This window comes from Geotrypetes seraphini, chromosome 18, assembly GCF_902459505.1.
Source record: "Geotrypetes seraphini chromosome 18, aGeoSer1.1, whole genome shotgun sequence".
Taxonomy (NCBI): domain Eukaryota; kingdom Metazoa; phylum Chordata; class Amphibia; order Gymnophiona; family Dermophiidae; genus Geotrypetes; species Geotrypetes seraphini.
Window position 1 is genome coordinate 6,045,848 of NC_047101.1, and position 18,381 is coordinate 6,064,228.

An 18,381-nucleotide genomic window follows, 5' to 3' on the forward strand; every position below is an offset into this window, starting at 1 on the left:
GCTGCATGCGCTGGAAGAACCGACCCCGGGAAAAACCCTGAGCCGGGAAAGAAGCAGCCCCACGCCCCGGGCGATACTTGCGAAATTCCCGCAAACGCCCCCGGGCAGCCCCACACCTAGACGCAGGGCGGGCACGGTCCTCAGGCAGACGGGGCACCTTCGAGTCCGTCAGAGTCTGAATCAACTCATCTAATTCCTCTCCAAACAAAAAGACCCCCTAAAGGGAACTTTAGTAAATTAGCTTTGGACGCAGAATCCGCCGCCCAAGCGCGCAGCCACAAAATACGCCGCGCGGCCATGCCATAGACTTAGCCGAAATCCGCACCAAGTCATAAAGAGCATCTGAGAGGAACGAGGCAGCCATCGCAATCTTCGCTACCTCCTGATCCACTAGAGACCAGTCATCAGACTCCCGATCCAGGACACGCTCAGCCCACCGAAACACGGCGCGAGCGACTAGCTCCCCACAAACAGCCGCCTGGACCCCAAAGGCAGAGACATCAAAATCATACTTAAGAAGAGTCTCTAACGCACGCGCCTCCGAGACCCTAAGAGCAGAACCGTCCATAACAGGCACGGTATGCCGCTTAGGAAGTGCCGAGACCACCGCGTTCCCCATTGGCGAAATTAAGGTAGCCCTACCTCCCTCCGGGACGGGATACCCAAGAGCCAAGGCGCACACCAAACGAAACTGCGCCCATAGGCCACTGCGCCAACACAAAATCCCGCAAATCCTGACGCACAGGAAAAGAGCGGGAACCAGGACAGACCCCCTGAAGCAGAGGGGCCCCCATACGCGGGGTCTCCGGCGGCGCCACTGCAAAAATGCAGCACCAAGGAGACCTGCTACACAGGTCTAAAAGCTCATCCCTCTGAATAAAAAAAGCGCACCACGGACGCATCTGCTCTGGAAGACGGGAAACCCGCCGCCCCGCTGCCAACAGGCGTCCCCTCTAGAGGATCCTGGAAGCCCGCCAAAGCAGCCAGGTCCTCAACCAGGCCAACACGCTCCTCCGCCCACCAATTCGCAATCCAAGCCCCCCCGCGGGCGCTTGGATGAGGGAGGAGGAAGAGGGGACGCCAAACGAAAAGAGGGAGGCAAAGCCATAGGGGGCGCGGAGGGAAACCCCCCCCGAAACCCCCCAGGCGCACGTGGGACCCCCAAAAGTCCGCACAAAGAAAGAAAATAAATTGGGGGCAAAAAACCCCTGGGGGTCCCCAGGGACTCCCTGCCCCAGCAGGGGTCCATGCTGAAACCTGCCCCTGTGTTCGCCATACAGGGGGAAGGTCACCTGAGGTTGCAGACAAAATGGAGGGGCCAGACAAAGAAAATGGCGAAGTTCCCGCCAAAAATGCTCCCTCCATGGCCTGTAGCGGCTGAGAAGACTGAACAGTCCCAGCCGCTAAGACAGGCAAGTCGGCATCAGCTGTCAAAAAATCAGCTGAGAGGGAATCCTTCGGGGAATCCCTCCGTGGGCGGTTGTGGAAGACCGGGCTTCCCCACTGCTCCAAGCCGACTCGCGAGGCACCATCGGCGGGGAGCTCTGGGCGCCTGCAGCCGCTGCCGACGGAGCTCCACCACCTCACCGACCCAAACCGCCGAGTTCAGGCCGGCCGCGAGTGCCTCGCGGCTGGACTAAAATTGTGGCCTACTCCCCCGGAGAAGGGCACAATTGCTCCATACGCGACCTAGCTATAAAAAAGTGCTGGTTACATGAAAAAATACAGTAAAATACAGTTTTCTTAAAGGGAAACAACCCTTCAGACCAGCACTACCTCAGGATTTTTTTTTTTTTTTTTTTTTACAGAACAGACTCCACAGGCTCTCGAAGCAATATGCCTTGCTTGACTTAGGGGGCAAGGCTTACTGCTGAGGCTCCTCTAAAAAAAATATGGGGAGGTGGAGGAAGTGGGGGGAGGGACCCCGCTCGTGACCCGCCGGGTTTGACACCCCCGAGGTCGGACGAACCCCCAAACAGAGTCCGTCCAAGCTCCGTCCGGCTAAAAACAGGGACAATAAACCCCTAAACAAATTCCAACAGCCCTACCAAGAGAGATGGGTACAGATCACTCAACACCTGCTGGAGACTGAAAGAAGACTGAGGGAAATAGAGAAGGGAGGATAGTATATACTGTCCCAAAGTTTTGTTTTCAGTCTCCACCTGCTGGTCATGATTAGATATATACCCATTCGTAAAGTTAACCTCTACTGGTCTGGAGAGTGCTAAAGAAATGCATTTATTGTAAAATGGAAGCCTCGCGACATGCATACGGAAAGAAATGCCCACCATATCCACAAAGCTCAAAGCAAAATATACTCACAAATAAAAACACCAATTTTATAACACGCATTAAATGTAAATTATAAAAACAAAAATAATTTTTTTTATTATTATTATTACGAAATCTTTTTTATTGGCAAAGAGAATAACAATTCACAACCACTGAATACAGATAAGGATTGTAACTATTCCAATAACAGACAAAAGAGGGATAACTAAACCGCACAACACGTTCTAGTAAGATAAATATGGTGGCACCAAAACATAGGAGGTCTTTTACTGAAGTGTGTTAAGTTTTGTGCCTCAACAGCACAAATACACAAGTGCAAGTTAAATGCAAAAACTGTTCTCTGGAATTAATGATTGCTGGTCAGAATTAGAACTACACTTCGCACCTCCTAATGAAATGGTGCTAAGTGAAGCCGCGCTAACTGCACAAATGAAAGTTAGTAGGTTGATTTTTGCAAAAGTTCACAACTATTTGTTGATTCTGTAGTGATATTTTTGCTTCTCATGTATTATGTTGTGTTCTGTTGTCCTATTTTGGATTTTGTATGCTGATATTTCCAATAAACCATTAGAAAAAAACAAATGAAAGTTAGCATGCATCAAAAACCAAGCACACGCTACTTTATGCAGTCCAGCCCCTTCTCCATCCATGAACTGTCTATTTCATGCCCCAAATTCAATATGATGTCAACATGTGGATTAGTACATGTAAACCGTGATACCACTGTGGTGCCTGTTAGTGTGTTTCTGCAGTAGTGGTTAACACGCCCTAATTCACACTTCACAGTTCTCAATGCACTTTAATAGAAGACACATATAGGAGCACAAAAGTATTATATAAAAAAAAAAAAAAAAGATACACAGCAATACAGAACAAAATATTAACAAAATCAACAAAACCTCATACAAATTATCAGGCGTTAGTAACACAAAGCAAAACTAAGGTGTGTTTCTCAATCCAGTCCTTGGAAACACTCAACCAGTTGGCTTTTAGAATATGCACAATGAAGACACAGCGTATGCAAATCACTCTCATACATATTCATTGTGGATATCCTAAAAACCTAACTGGCTGGGTATGCCCCAAGATCTGAGTTGAGAAGCACTGCTCTTTAAGACAAAGCAAGTTAATATTACTTCATTCTGTAATAGTGGAGCATAAAGGAAAAGGTACATTTAGGTGTGTCAGAAAATCTATTCACAGATATTATAACTAAGGCCAAGGCAGGTATATAAAGCTACTCTTTCAATTACAAGGGGCCAGAGGCTGCAACACCTTGAATATCAAAATTAATATTAGTGAACGCTATTTGAGATTCATCTGGTAACCAGTGAATGAAGTTCTTACAAACAGGAAAAATGTGATCACAGCATTAGAAGTGAAACCATGGTAAAGCATTTGCAAAGGTAGGTGAATATGCCTAAGCATGTCCAACAAAATGTCTTTTCCAGTCTGTACTACCGGTATGTATGCTTTTTCTGGATAGCCTTCCAAACACTAAACTATCCAGACATGAAAACAATTTACAAGTGCTATTTGCTAGCCCCAAACTATACTGGAACAGTCTAAAGAAACAAATTTGATCCAAAGAATGGACACAAGATACATACATTGACCACATGAGCACCTGACTCATTAAGCTCGGGTTAACAACATACCTGGAAGTGGAATGGGCATGCCAGGAAGAGGGACACGAAATGGAGGAACCATTACTGGTGGAAAAGCTGGAATTGTTGCAGCTGTCTGAGGAACTGCATGAGACAGAGTCTGGGTAATTGCCTGAGGAACAGTTTGTACAGTACTGGCCATAGGGGCAGATGTACATGTAACGCTAACTGAACATACTGGAACTGAAACAGAAGAAACTGGAATCTGCTCTTGTGTAGTAGATGCTGTTAAAAAGACAAAAAAAACCAAGTTTCATGTTTGTTGAAAATAGGATCCAAGTCCAAAATAGATTATGGAAGTCATGTTTTCTCTATGCATATTCTACATAAACCCCTCTTTTCCCTCAAAATAATGCCCTGGGAGAAAGAGAAATGTGATCTTCCCTTGAGGTCTACCAACATATATATACAGTAGATTTTGCTCCTCTACCAACGGATTAAGATGAAAAATAAAATTTGAAAGTTGTCAGATCAGTTCTATAAAGCTATTATGAAACCTGTGCCTCTTCAATATTTCATTCCAAAGCAAATAGATCATTCCAAATGCATCATACAGACAAAGAGAGAGTAAAGAATCCCCTACCAGAGAACTGTACCTAGAACTGGGATACTTCTAAAGAAACAATACTGAAACATAGAAACAAGATGGCAGATAAAGGCCAAATGGCCCATCCAGTCTGCCCATCCACAGTACCGTATTTTCGCGGATATAACGCGCGCGTTATACGTGATTTTACGTACCGCGCATACCCCTCGCGCGTTATATGCCTGAGCGCGGTATAGAAAAGTTTTTAAACATAGTTCCCACCCCGCCCGACGCCCGATTCACCCCCCCAGCAGGACCGCTCGCACCCCCACCCCGAACGACCGCTCGCACGCGCTCCCACCCGCACCCGCATCCACGATCGGAGCAAGAGGGAGCCCAAGCCCTCTTGCCCGGCCGACTCCCCGACGTCCGATACATCCCCCCCCCCCCCGGCAGGACCACTCGCACCCCCACCCCGAAGGACCGCCGACTTCCCGACAATATCGGGCCAGGAGGGAGCCCAAACCCTCCTGGCCACGGCGACCCCCTACCCCCACACCGCACTACATTACGGGCAGGAGGGATCCCAGGCCCTCCTGCCCTCGACGCAAACCCCCTCCCCCCAACGACCGCCCCCCCCCCCAAGAACCTCCGCCCGTCCCCCAGCCGACCCGCGACCCCCCTGGCCGACCCCCACGACACCCCCGCCCGCCTTCCCCGTACCTTTGTGTAGTTGGGCCAGAAGGGAGCCCAAACCCTCCTGGCCACGACGACCCCCTAACCCCACCCCGCACTACATTACGGGCAGGAGGGATCCCAGGCCCTCCTGCCCTCGACGCAAACCCCCCTCCCTCCAACGACCGCCCGCCCCCAAGAACCTCCGACCGCCCCCCCAGCCGACCCGCGACCCCCCTGGCCGACCCCCACGACCCCCCCACCCCCCTTCCCCGTACCTTTGGAAGTTGGCCGGACAGACGGGAGCCAAACCCGCCTGTCCGGCAGGCAGCCAACGAAGAAATGAGGCCGGATTGGCCCATCCGTCCTAAAGCTCCGCCTACTGGTGGGGCCTAAGGCGCGTGGGCCAATCAGAATAGGCCCTGGAGCCTTAGGTCCCACCTGGGGGCGCGGCCTGAGACACATGGTCGGGTTTGGCCCATGTGCCTCAGGCCGCGCCCCCAGGTGGGACCTAAGGCTCCAGGGCCTATTCTGATTGGCCCACGCGCCTTAGGCCCCACCAGTAGGCGGAGCTTTAGGACGGATGGGCCAATCCGGCCTCATTCCTTCGTTGGCTGCCTGCCGGACAGGCGGGTTTGGCTCCCGTCTGTCCGGCCAACTTCCAAAGGTACGGGGAAGGGGGGTGGGGGGGTCGTGGGGGTCGGCCAGGGGGGTCGCGGGTCGGCTGGGGGACGGGCGGAGGTTCTTGGGGGGGGGCGGTCGTTGGGGGGAGGGGGTTTGCGTCGAGGGCAGGAGGGCCTGGGATCCCTCCTGCCCGTAATGTAGTGCGGGGTGGGGTTAGGGGGTCGCCGTGGCCAGGAGGGTTTGGGCTCCCTCCTGGCCCGATATTGTTGGGGAGTCGGCGGTCCTTCGGGGTGAGGGTGCGAGTGGTCCTGCCGGGGGGGGGGGGATGTATCGGACGTCGGGGGGGGGGGCATCAGGCTTTCAGAATGGGGACAGACCTTCAAGGGGGACAGGACTTCAAGGGGGGACAGTGCACGGAAAGTCAGGGGGGGTGAACGGAGAGTCGGGACAGCGCACGGAAAGTCAGGGCAGTGCACGGAAGTCAGGGGGGTGAACGGAGAGTCGGGACAGCGCACGGAAAGTCAGGGCGGGCGAAAGGAGCGTCGGGCATCATGCGCGTTATATGCCTGAGCGCGGTATAGAAAAGTTTTGGTACATATCATCGTGATTTCTGCGCGCTATACCCCTGTGCGCGTTTTACACAGGTGCGCGTTATATCCGCGAAAATACGGTAATCGTTATCTCTTCCTCTTTCTAAGAGATCACATGTGACTTGTTATCTCTTCCTCTTTCTAAGAGATCACATGTGACTATCTCAGGCTTTCTTGAATTCAGACATAGTCTTCGTCTCTACCATCTCTTCTAGGAGACTGTTCCACGCATCTACCACCTTTTCTGTAAAAAAGTATTCCCTCAGGTTACTCCAGAGCCTATCACCTCTTAACTTCATCCTATGCCTCTCAGTCCAGAGCTTCCTTTTAAATGAAAGAGATTCGACTTATGCGCATTTACACCACATAGGTATTTAAACGTCTCTATCATATCTCCCCTCTCCCGCCTTTCCTCCAAAGTATAAAGATTGAGATCTTTAAGTTGTCCCCATACGCCTTATGATGAAGACCAAGCACCATTTTAGTAGCCTTCCTCTGGACTGACTCCATCCTTTTTTATATCTTTTTGAAGGTGCAGCCTCCAGAACTGCACACAATATTCTAAATGAGGTCTCACCAGAGTCTTATACAGGAGCATCAATACCTCCTTTTTCCTACCGGCCATACCTCCCAAGTCTCACTCTTCTTTCGTGCACATAAGTTCTTCACCCTCTAAACTGTATAGTTTCTTAGGGTTTTTGCAGCCCAAATGCATGACCTTGCATTTCTTAGCATTAAATATTAACTGCCAAATTTCAGACTATTCTTCAAACTTTGCTAGGTCTTTCTTCATGTTATTCACACCATCCTGGGTGTCAACTCTATTGCAGATTTTGGTTTCATCCACAAAGAGGCAAATCTTACCCGCCAGCCCTTTAGCAATATCGCTTACAAAAATATTAAAAAGAACAGGCCCAAGAACAGAACCTTGAGGCACACCACTGGTAACATCCCTTTCATCAGAGCGATCTCCATTGACCACTACCCTTTGCTACCTTAAACTCAACCAGTTCCTGACCCAGTCCGTCACATTGGGGCTCATCCCGGTTAGACACCTGTGTGGAACACTGTTAAAGGCTTTGCTAAAATCCAAATACACCATATCCAGTGCACTCCCTTCATCCAATTCTCTGATCACCCAGTCAAAGAAATGGATCAGATTTGTCTGACAAGACCTACCTCTAGTGAATCCATGTTGTCTCTGGTTTTGTAATCCACCGGATTCCAGAAACTTCACCATTCTCTATATTAAAAGTGTTTCCATTAATTTGCTTACCACAGAAGTCAGACTTACTGGCCTGTAATTCCTTCCTCTAATACTACTCTCAACTCTAGAGAAACATTAAAAAGGTCAGTCAAACTTCCCTAAGTTCCTTCAGCACTCTCTGGCCCCATCACTTTGCCCACCTTTAATTTAGCTACCTCCTCACGAACACAACCCTCTGAAAATTGATTAGGGTCTACCACTCCTCCATCCCTATTTGCATTTGTCATCTGGTTTTTTTTGGTTTTTTTTGGGGGGGGGGTTTGTAATCATTTTTATTAGAAAGTGTACAACAACAGGAAGAACAGAAAAGCCAAAGGTTCAAATACAAATAAGCAGTAAAAATACAATAAAAATACTCTCTCTGCTGTTAGGTACCGGAGTAAGATAGGTAGCATGGATCAACAAAAGAGATCGACACCCCCCAGCAAGCTAAGGCGTGAAGATAGCTAGAACAAAGAGGTAATAATTTTATTACCTCTTTGTTCTAGTTATCTTCATGCATTTGTCATCTGTGGTCCCACTCCCGGCGTTTCAGCCGTGAACACAGAACATAAATATTTGTTAAGCAATTCAGTCTTTCATCAGCTTCTACATATTTCTCCCCTTCACCTTTGAGTCTAGCAATGTCACTTTTGCACTTTTTCCTATCACTAATATATTTAAAAAAGTCTTCTCTCCCCGTTTTACTGTGTCAGCTATTTTTTCTTCCATTTACATCTTTGCTTTCCTGACTATAAGACCAGCCCTCTCTTTGTTTTCCAGATATTTTTGCCTGTCTTCCTTTCTGTGATTTTTTACAGCTTATGAAAGCTAACCTCTTATTCCTTACCTTCTCAGCTACTACTTTTGAGAACCAAAGCAGTCTTCTTTTACCTACCTGCCTCACAAAAAGGTTTGTCACTCTTACAATTACTCCTTTCAGTTTTGCCCACTGCATTTCTACTCCTTCCAGACATTCCCATCCAGACAATTCCTTGACCTAATCCTCCCCATCCAAACAAAATTAGTTTTTTAAAGTCTAGAATCTTTGCTTTCGAATGAGCCCTCTCTATACCCAACTTCATATTAAACCGTACCATGCAGTGCTCACTGGATGCCAGATGATCACCCACTGTAACATCAGAAACATTTTTCCCCATTTGTAAGCACTCAGTCCAGTATGACCCCATCCCACGTGGGTTCCATTACCAACTGTTAGAACAGTTCTTGTAGAGAATCCAGGATCTCCCTACTTCTAGAAGACCATGCAATAGGGATACCCCAATCAACATTAAGCATATTAAAATCACCTATTAGTAAAACTTCCCCTTTTACAAATATATTCTGAATGTCTACTATTTAATCTTCGTCCAATTCTTCCGTCTATGAAGGAGGCCTGTATATCACACCAATGTAAATATATTTACCATTCCCTCTTTCCAAATTGATCCACAGTGCCTCTTCCTTGCCCTGTAGATTCAGCAATTGTATGGCTTTAATATGATCTTTGAAATACAAACAAAAAATTGACCCTTAATCCCACAGAAAATGCAAATCCAGCGAAAATGAAACTCTGTGGAGATGGTGATGTTGAAGATGCAGGCTTTATTTAAGAATATACAATTTGATAATCCATGTCAAATATATCTAGAACCAAAAAATCCTGAAACCCAGGTCGGCAGTTGCAGCATCCCAGGCTAAACTGACGATATTCCTCTTTTGGGGGTCTTTCGTGTTTGGAAAGGATCTGGACAAGTTGGTTCAGACTTTACCTGATTTTAAAAGTACCTTGTTTTGCCTGAAGACATAACTAGGCTGCTGGCACAGGGTGTCTCTGCTCGAGAGTGCTTATGCGTTTTCTGCAGACTACGCCCTGGTTGAGGGGCCACTTCCTTTCCGGTCTCCATGTCTTTCAGCGCATGCAGTCCTTTTGGGGGGTCTGCCGGGGATTTTCCTCCGACAGTTTTCCCCCCTGCCTGTCCTGCCCAATGTCTCCTAGCCGGCACCCCCTCTGATTCCGGTGGGTGCCCATCTGCATGAGTTATATCCAAAATGGGCAGCTCTTCTTGTTGTAAACCACCTCGAACTACTATGGCTTTGGCAGTATATAAAAATAAAATTATTATTTTGCCAGACCCTTCACAGATTGCTAGATCTCAAAGCAGTAGCTTCAGTGCCCCCTCAGGAGTGTTGCACCGGCAGGTATTCATTTTACTTTGTGGTGCCTAAGAAAGAGGGGACTTCTCTGTATAATATTTCCACAATTTGAGCCATCTAGATGACTCGGTAGCAGTTCTAACATGGCCATGCAGAAATTCCTGAGCCCAGCATCCACTTTTGGGGATGCTACAGAGATACGACTCACAGGTCATGTAAAAAGCATGGTTTCTCAGTCATTCTAAATTAATCTGCTGGCCAAACTCTGCATGCACACAAGCTGTGTACTAGACAGAGCCATGGTCTGTGGGATCCTGGCTGAAAACTGCCATGGTAATTCTGGACTAGCTGGGATAGAAGCTAAAAAACTGAAGAAAATAAACAGGATATTTTTGAATGAAGGCTCAAAGTTTAGTATATGTAGTAAAGACCAGCTCCCCAAAATAGCCCTACCTAGCTAGTTCAGGGGCCCCGTTACTAAAATTTAGTGCACACTAAATGCTAAGAAGCCTATTTTATACCAACAGCATTTAGCATGTGCTAAGTTTAGTAAAATGGCTTCTAAATAAGCAAGCAAGAAAAAAAACCTGTTACATCAACCATCTTTCCCCTCCAACCCTTCACCCCCCACCCCCCAACCACTACCAAACCTTATGTCTGGTTCATCTTGTTAAAATTGTACCTTTAAAAAAATCTGCTCTAGAGAATTACTGCTCTACTAATATTCACCTGTTATAAATGTAGCTTTATGTAAGGGGGAAAAAAGATAAAAGGATTCCATCTAAAACAATGCATCAATCTCAAATAAATCATTTTGGTACTCACTGGAAACAGTCTGCAAGGCTGTAGTGGGTACAGTGGTAGTTGTGGAGTTTGAAGATGCCTGAATAGCTGATATGGATGTTGAAACCACACTTGAAGGACTACTGGCTGCAGATGTGGCGTTAGCTGCATGTGACTGAATTTGGGCTTGAATCTGGTTTTGAACCTGAGCCTGTGATTGAATCTGGGCTTGAATCTGACTTTGAACCTGAGCCTGAGCCTGTGATTGAATTTGGGCTTGAATCTGGCTTTGAACCTGGGCTTGTGATTGAATTTGGGCTTGAATCTGGCTTTGAACTTGAGCCTGGGCTTGAGCTTGGGCCTGAGCTTGAGCTTGAGCTTGAGCCTGAGCCTGTGCTTGGGCCTGTGCTTGTGCTTGAGCCTGGGCCTGGGCCTGTGCTTGCGCTTGAGCCTGGGCTTGCGCCTGAGCCTGGGCCTGGGCTTGCGCCTGAGCCTGGGCCTGAGCTTGCGCCTGAGCCTGGGCCTGAGCCTGAGCCTGAGCTTGCGCCTGAGCTTGAGCTTGCGCCTGAGCCTGGGCCTGAGCTTGCGCTTGAGCTTGGGCCTGAGCTTGAGCCTGTGCCTGAGCCTGGGCATGAGCTTGAGCTTGAGCATGAGCCTGTTGCACTTGAGCTTGAGCAGCCATCATTGGAGTCAGTTCTGATTGCTGAATAACCTTCACACCATCTGGTTTGCTCCATGCAGACTCTCTTGTCCGTGCATTGTAATAATAGACCTAAAAAGGAAGAGGAATACCGATTTACTTCAGATTACATAACTCAATGTGTACAGATTCATTAAGTGAGACTGCTAGATGAAAACTGAAGAATGATATTGACTATGGTAAAATTATTCTCACCTACTAATTTTCTTTCCTTAAGTCCTACCAGACCAGTCCAGAAGCTGTGGATTATGGCCATAGACCAACAGATGGAGACAGAAAGTCCTGAGTGCTTTGCCCTTCGAGGGCATCATGTAGGCTTTGCTCCTTAGTATCTTGAATAATCAAGCAATAAAATTGTGTAAATAATGTATAAGTAGAGTTTACTTCTTCTCTCTGCTCTCTTGTTCTTCCAATTATTTTATTTTCAAATTAGATTATTCTTCTGCCAATGAACTCCCCAACCTATTAGATAGTTCTGACAGTGGATGCCAATCTAGATATACTTCCCGCAGGAGGCTGGAAGGAAGAAGCTACCACTTCAGACGGTGCTTCGCCTGCAATCACCAAGATATTCTGACCTCATAATTCTGAGTCTGAGGTGACAAACAAGAGAGATGATCTCTGCTGAAACTTGGTCTGGATCTGAGACTGAAGTTTGCACATGCTCTGTTTAGGTAAAACCCCTGTACCTAACGGTGTCAAACCTTGCTGCCCAATATTCTAAATTCTGAGATAAAAGAAGCTTGCTTTTCTCAAGATTCACCACCCAACCTAAGAACAGTAAAAGACAGTACCTGGGCTGTTTTCTTGCTCTCTTGAAAAGAATTAGCTTGAATTAGCTAGTCATACATGTATGGTAGCACTCTGATCCTTGCTTGGAGAAAATTTTGGGAGCTGTGGCCAAGCCAAATGGCACTGCCTGGAATTGGAAATGTTAGCCCAAAACTGCAGATCAAGAACTTTTGATCTGGTGACCAAAATGGAATGCTCAAGTAAACCTCTTTGAGGTCTACGTCCACTACTCTCCTTGTTATATAGCAGCAATAATTGATGTTAGTATTTCAATCCTGAAGTGAGACATCTTCAAAGCCTGGCTAACTCCTTTTTAGGTCTAACAGCGGCCGAAATAGTCCTTCCTTTTTGGGAACTACAAAAAAAATTTGGATCTGGGAACAGGAATTACTGCTCCTAAGTCAAAAACATTTTAAAATATGGCTTGACCAACCGCCAACTTAGTTGCAGCATGACAGGGAGACACTAGAAAGGAATCTGATAGATGACTGATGATCTCCAACTTGTAGCTTTGCTTTATCACATCTAACAGATGGTCGCCAATTTGAAGATAAGGGGAATGGACCCCCGAAAGGGTCCCCCTAGCTGTCAGCAAAAAGGACAAGTAAGATTCCCTAAATCGGATCCAACAGGCCCGAACAAAACTTCAGCACAGACTGCACAAGCTTACCACTCCAGCTGCTGGAGACTGAGAAAAGACTGATTGTAATAGGGACTGCACAGCCAACGTATACTGTAGCCAAAAGTTAGAGTCTCAGTTTCCACCTGCTGGCAGAGGAGTGTAAACTGTTTCTATGCCGGTCTGGAGGGATGTTAAAGAAAAAAGGAGCATCCCAAAACACAACAAAAGCTGTGGAATGAATGTTTTTGATGAAAATGTTTATTGAACACTTATGGGCTCAAACTCATCCACATGGAACAACAATAATGCAATCCCAAACTCATTCAGATATAGAAACAATGGTGCGGAACCAATACGATCCATGTTTTGGCTCGAAAAGCCTTCCTCAGGGGTCCTAAGGAATGTAAAATATATGTATCTAAGTGTTGGGTCCACCCTTTACTCTACCACTTGGTCGCACTCTCATGATCAAAACAGTCCGCACTCCTATTCGCATTTCATACCTAGATTATAGCACATTGTCCCCCCATCCATTAGATCGCTACAGACTAAGGAACTTCAGGAAGGCCATGGAAATCTTCCTCTTTACTAACCCTGCGCCTTAATGACCAGCACCTCGGTGACTCAATACCTCCACTCCTGACTGATGGCACTCACAGGCATCTCCCAGTATAACCTAATGAACTCCTACTGTAACTCAAATGCCACCCCTAGTATAACATAAATGTGCTACCTACTTAACTCAAATGTTACTCCCAGGATAACTTAAATGTGCTCCCATGGGAACGCAATTGCTATACTATCAACCATGTTTAGACCTGTAACACAAAGCTGTACTGCCTTTATGTTATATCTGTATTTGAAATGCTGCATTATTCTATGTCCACTAAGTCTGTATTATCATTTAAGTCTTGTCCTGTCTACATTGTGAATGTACTCTTGTAACCCGTTCTGGGCTCCTTTGGCAGGACAGGCTAAATAAATGAATAAATAAATAAATTTATGTTCACAGCTCTGCATGGGACAGGAGCACAGAAGATTGCAGCTGCCCCGCTTCACCACTATACCGTTATCCAAAATAGCCAATGAATCCGCGATGTGAGGAGAAGCATGAGAACATTCTGAGATAAGCTGTTGTTCCAGGAGAGAGAGAGATAGGAAAGCAAAGCCCCAAAGAAGAGGTGCCTTCCCCTAGGATCATCTCTGCTGTCCTGTTTGCTCTTTTACGTGGGACAGCCAATTGAAATCCCATCCGCCTTCTCTCACAGCAAGAACCCCTTCTTAATGTTTTCAGCAAGAGCCAACATAAAAGTAAGAGGTTGCAACACATGCAGAAACTATAAGAGAGAAAACATCCAGAATACGAGGAGCAGAAATTGCCTACAGAGGCTCCCCAACAGGGAATTCTAGGAAATGTAAAAATTAAATAACTTATCCAAATGGTTTGCTCTTAAAAAGCACTACTGACTTAAGAGAATTAAACTGAGGAAATTCAGAGCTGGAGTGGAGAGATGACACAACCAGATACTACCCCAGGATTAATACCAATGTAGAAAATTCCTTCCCCCAGCTGAAAAAATACCAGTCACCAACTGATTCAGGAGCCCATAAAGTTATAAAGCTGTACAAGTCAGTCATCTACCACCTGCTGGAAAAAGAATACTACGGAATTATTTGAACTGCACAGGTTCCTAATAAGGCATAGCATAATTCTGTACTCTCTATCAGCACCTGCTGGTCGATGGACAAATAACCCACAAGTTCCTGGTCTGGTGCCAACGCTAAGAAAGCAATTTTAAATAGCAATAAGACAGTATAGAAGCATATACACTTTTCCTTCCATATTTGCGGGGATTAGGGTCAATTAAAGCCCGCAAATACTAAAAAAACACAAATAACTTTTTGCTATCTTATTTGCGGTACTGTGGTTAAATCTCTCGTGAAATCACAAATAAAACTTATTTTAGATATTCGCGAATGTTTAAAAAAAAAAACAAGAAGTTAGGTATTGCAGTTCTTGCATTGTACTGTACACTTTAGTAGTACAATTCAAGTATTGTACAGTATTAAAGAACAGTTCATTTATAGTACATTTTGTAGCCATACTGTGAATATGGAGGGAGACCTGACCTTTTCCTGAAGGAGAGGCAATACAGTACCAGATATGGGTGGGGGTGTATCCCTGGTTTGATGAACTTTTCTCTCTGCATCCCCAGCAACAACAGCTGAAAGTAAGTGCTGAAATTTTCTTTCTGCACGCTGCTGTTTGCAAGACCATGCTGAAGCAAGTGCTGGAAAAATACGCCAAACTTCTCAGCATTTCATGGATGATGTCATTCGGGAGGGTGGAGCCAGCAAGATAAAAACCAGGAATAATCAAAGTCGCAAGTGCTGAACCCGCGAATATGGAGGGAGAAGTGTACCAGTAAACTTTATATGGTATATAAAACCCCTATAGACATGGGGATCATTATCTGTCAAAAAGAACCGAGTCCTTTGTGAACAATGTCTTACAAATTTTAACAAACATACAATTGCATAATAAAAGCACGTTTGAAAATGCAGCAAGATCCTTATAGGGATATAACTGAACTTGAATTTTTACCTTGCCATCCGGTGTTTTGTTCTCTACCCAGATCTCTTCATTAGGTGGCAATGTTGGTGCAGGTGCTGGAGCAGGAGTTGGAGATGGAGTTGGTGTTGGTGCTGGTGTTGGGGCAGGGGTTGGAGCTGGTGTTGGAGTTGTAGGAGAAGCAACTGGAGGCATCCCCGGAGGAAATAGCATTCCAGGAGGTGGCGGCATAGTATTTATGGGTGGTGGCATAAATGGTGGTCTCTGTAAATAATTTAATTAGCAAGAAGTCAAGATATCCAATTTCCTACCATGCTACTTTTGCAGAAAAGGAAAAATTATGTTCTTACCTGTTAATTTTCTTTCCCTTAGACGCAGCAGATGAATCCAGAGACCAATGGGATAGCTCACATCTACCAGCAGGCGGAGATAGAGAAACTGATTAACAGGTGGTCCTATTGGCTGGCACTCCTCCTGTCTCATCAGTATAGCTCCTTGCCCAAGCACACGTAACCAGCAATAGGCATAGCATGTAAAAAACTTCTTTCCCATAACAAATCTCAAAATGCAATAATACAGAAAACAACTTGCCATAATAACAAACTGCGAAAGTTGCAAAAGAAAAAACCGAGAGACAATATCCAGAAAGGGTGGGGCTCTGGATTCATCTGCTGCGTCTAAGGGAAAGAAAATTAACAGGTAAGAACATAATTTTTCCTTCCCTAGCAACAGCAGCAGATGAATCCAGAGACCAATGGGATGTAGCAAAGCAATCCTCAATCTGGGTGGGAAGCAAACACCGCCTCCGCAACAACTGAAGCACAAAACGCCCCTACCGCATGCGCCCCCACATCCAAGCAGAAATGCGGAGAGAAAGCATGCTCGGAAGACCAATTAGCCGCGAGACAAATCTCCTCCAAGGAAAAAACCTCTGGGCCGAGCCCAAGAAGTAGCCATCGCTCCAGCGGAATGGTCATGAAGTTCTTTCGCCAACCGCTTCCCTGCCAGCAAGCAAGCATAAAGAATGTCCTCCTGGACCCATTGAGCGATGGAGGCTTCGGACGCCACCAAACGTTTGAGGCGTCCCTTGAAGAATGCAAAAAGGAGATATAAACAACTAAAAGTCGTTAGAAACCGAGCTCACAGAGAACGCTACGTACATATCAAAAAATGCAGTGAATAAAAGCACTGCTCCCAATTTCTCCTCCCAGGAAGAAGGAAGGAAAAGCGAGCATGACATAAAAGAAAGGATGACACCCCCCCTAGAAAGAAATAATGGTACCATCCAAACTGATACCCCATATTTCGGAAATCAGAAATAGGAATCCCCGTTGAACAAGGCCTGCAACATAGAAAACTGCAGAGCTGAAGCCATGGCCACAAGAAACCCCATGTTCAACGGCACAGCCCTTTAGAGTCCCAAAAGACAAGGATGAAATGAAGCCTTCGGTATACTGAGAAGAAGTACGTGAAGATTGTACTCCAAACCGGGCTTTCTAAGAAGCGTATGAATATATCGCACTCTGTTTAGGACCTGAACTACATGAAGCTGAGAAGTAAGCGAAGAGCAATATACCTAGCCCTTGTAACAAGCTAAGAATGGCACTAGAAGCTGAAGGGAATTGAACGCTAAGTCCTCGGCAATACACCTGTACCAAAAAGGAACTCTGGAGTGGTTCAAACGTTAAGAAGCACCCAAGAAAGGAAAAACCTCCAAAAGGAAGCAGAAGCCACAGGAGAAGACGTCCGGAGCACCTGGATAAGAGAAGAAACAACCTGCTTCGCATAATCCTCACAAGTCAGCCAAGATTTTTCAAAAAACTAGGTCGTAGTACAAATATTCATGTTGAACGGACCCTAGGCGAGCAAAGCCGGAGATACCAGGAAACTTCTTAGTCCGGCTGTCGAAAGACTCATCAAATCCGCAAAGTAAGGATGGCACCGCCAATCCAGAGATTCTACAAATACTGTGCCCGGAAAGCGAGCTTGAGGTGGCAAATCCAAGCCATCATCAGCCAGCGGAAAACACTGAAAAAGAGAAGGCAGAAGCGAGAAAGGAGCCATGCAGCTACCCCCTCTAACTCCCACTCCCTGGGCCCGCCGAAGAAGCTAGGAAGCTTAGAATTGAGAGACGAGGCCATGAGGTCTAGGTCAAGCAGATCTCACTTCCATAAAAAGAGCTAGAACGCTTGAGCCACAAATCTCAATATCCAGGATGCAGAAGATTACACTATTTCTAACATGCACACTTTCCAGAGCGTACACAGCGCTGTACACTGTAACCTACAAGAAATGGGCCATGCTCAGATTCCGCGGAGAGAAAGTCTATCCAAACTCTTATCCTGATCCATAAAAGGATCTGCCAACAGAAGACGAAGATGAGAGTCCACCCATTGAAGCAGAACAACTTCACCTGCCAATGAGTACAACACTTACTGCCCAAGCAGTAGAGAAATACCCCCATCCTAATACTGACCAAAAGAACCCTCAGCGGCAATCCGGAAGAATGATCTGAAGCTCCAGAAAGGTAGCCTGACCCTGCTCAAGAGCAGAAGAATGAACAAGTACTGAGTCGCTTCTGAAGACCAGACTCCAGGAGCTGAGGATGGAAGCCACGGAGCCCCCCAACCCGACAGCCCGGGATGGTCGGTGGTCATGAGATAGTCCAGCAAAGACCGAGGCATGCCTTGAAAAGAGAAATCGCGCTGAGCCACCAAATCATAGAGTGATGCAGGAGGAGCATACCAAATAATTGGTACCCTGAGATACCGGGAACCACCGGAACAAAAGCGACTGCTGTAGCGTACGAAGGGGAAAGCAAGCCGAAGTCCCCAGTGGAGTCAGCAATATGGATCCCAGAAACTGTACAGAATCCCATACTCTTGGTCATGGTAAGCGAAGAAGAATACCAATCTGAGACCGAGACCCCACGTCCAAGTCTCCGGAAAGAAACACATGTCTCTCCTATATGAATAAAAACATCACCCCGATATACCTATAAATAGTACAGGAGAAAAGAGTGCTGTGCAAATTCAAAGATGCACGTGTAATGAACTGAGGAAAAGATATCACCCTTTTTGTGTCAGTCAAATGGCCCGACTGGAAGTTGTCCGAATTAAGCAGTCATGTCAAGAA

The 18,381-nt window shown here is 46.3% G+C and overlaps 1 protein-coding gene across 3 annotated transcripts in view; it reads right to left on the reverse strand.

Annotated features, from left to right (window-relative positions):
- TCERG1 (transcription elongation regulator 1) overlaps positions 1-18,381 on the reverse strand; it is an 81,322-nt gene that overhangs the window by 52,565 nt on the left and 10,376 nt on the right. For all 3 annotated transcript variants that reach the window (XM_033926917.1, XM_033926918.1, XM_033926919.1), the window contains 3 exons: positions 15,280-15,510; positions 10,603-11,332; positions 3,951-4,184 (listed from right to left, as the gene is read on the reverse strand). In XM_033926917.1, the coding sequence (XP_033782808.1) occupies positions 3,951-4,184; positions 10,603-11,332; positions 15,280-15,510 (1,195 nt within the window). The remainder of the gene's footprint in view (positions 1-3,950; positions 4,185-10,602; positions 11,333-15,279; positions 15,511-18,381) is intronic.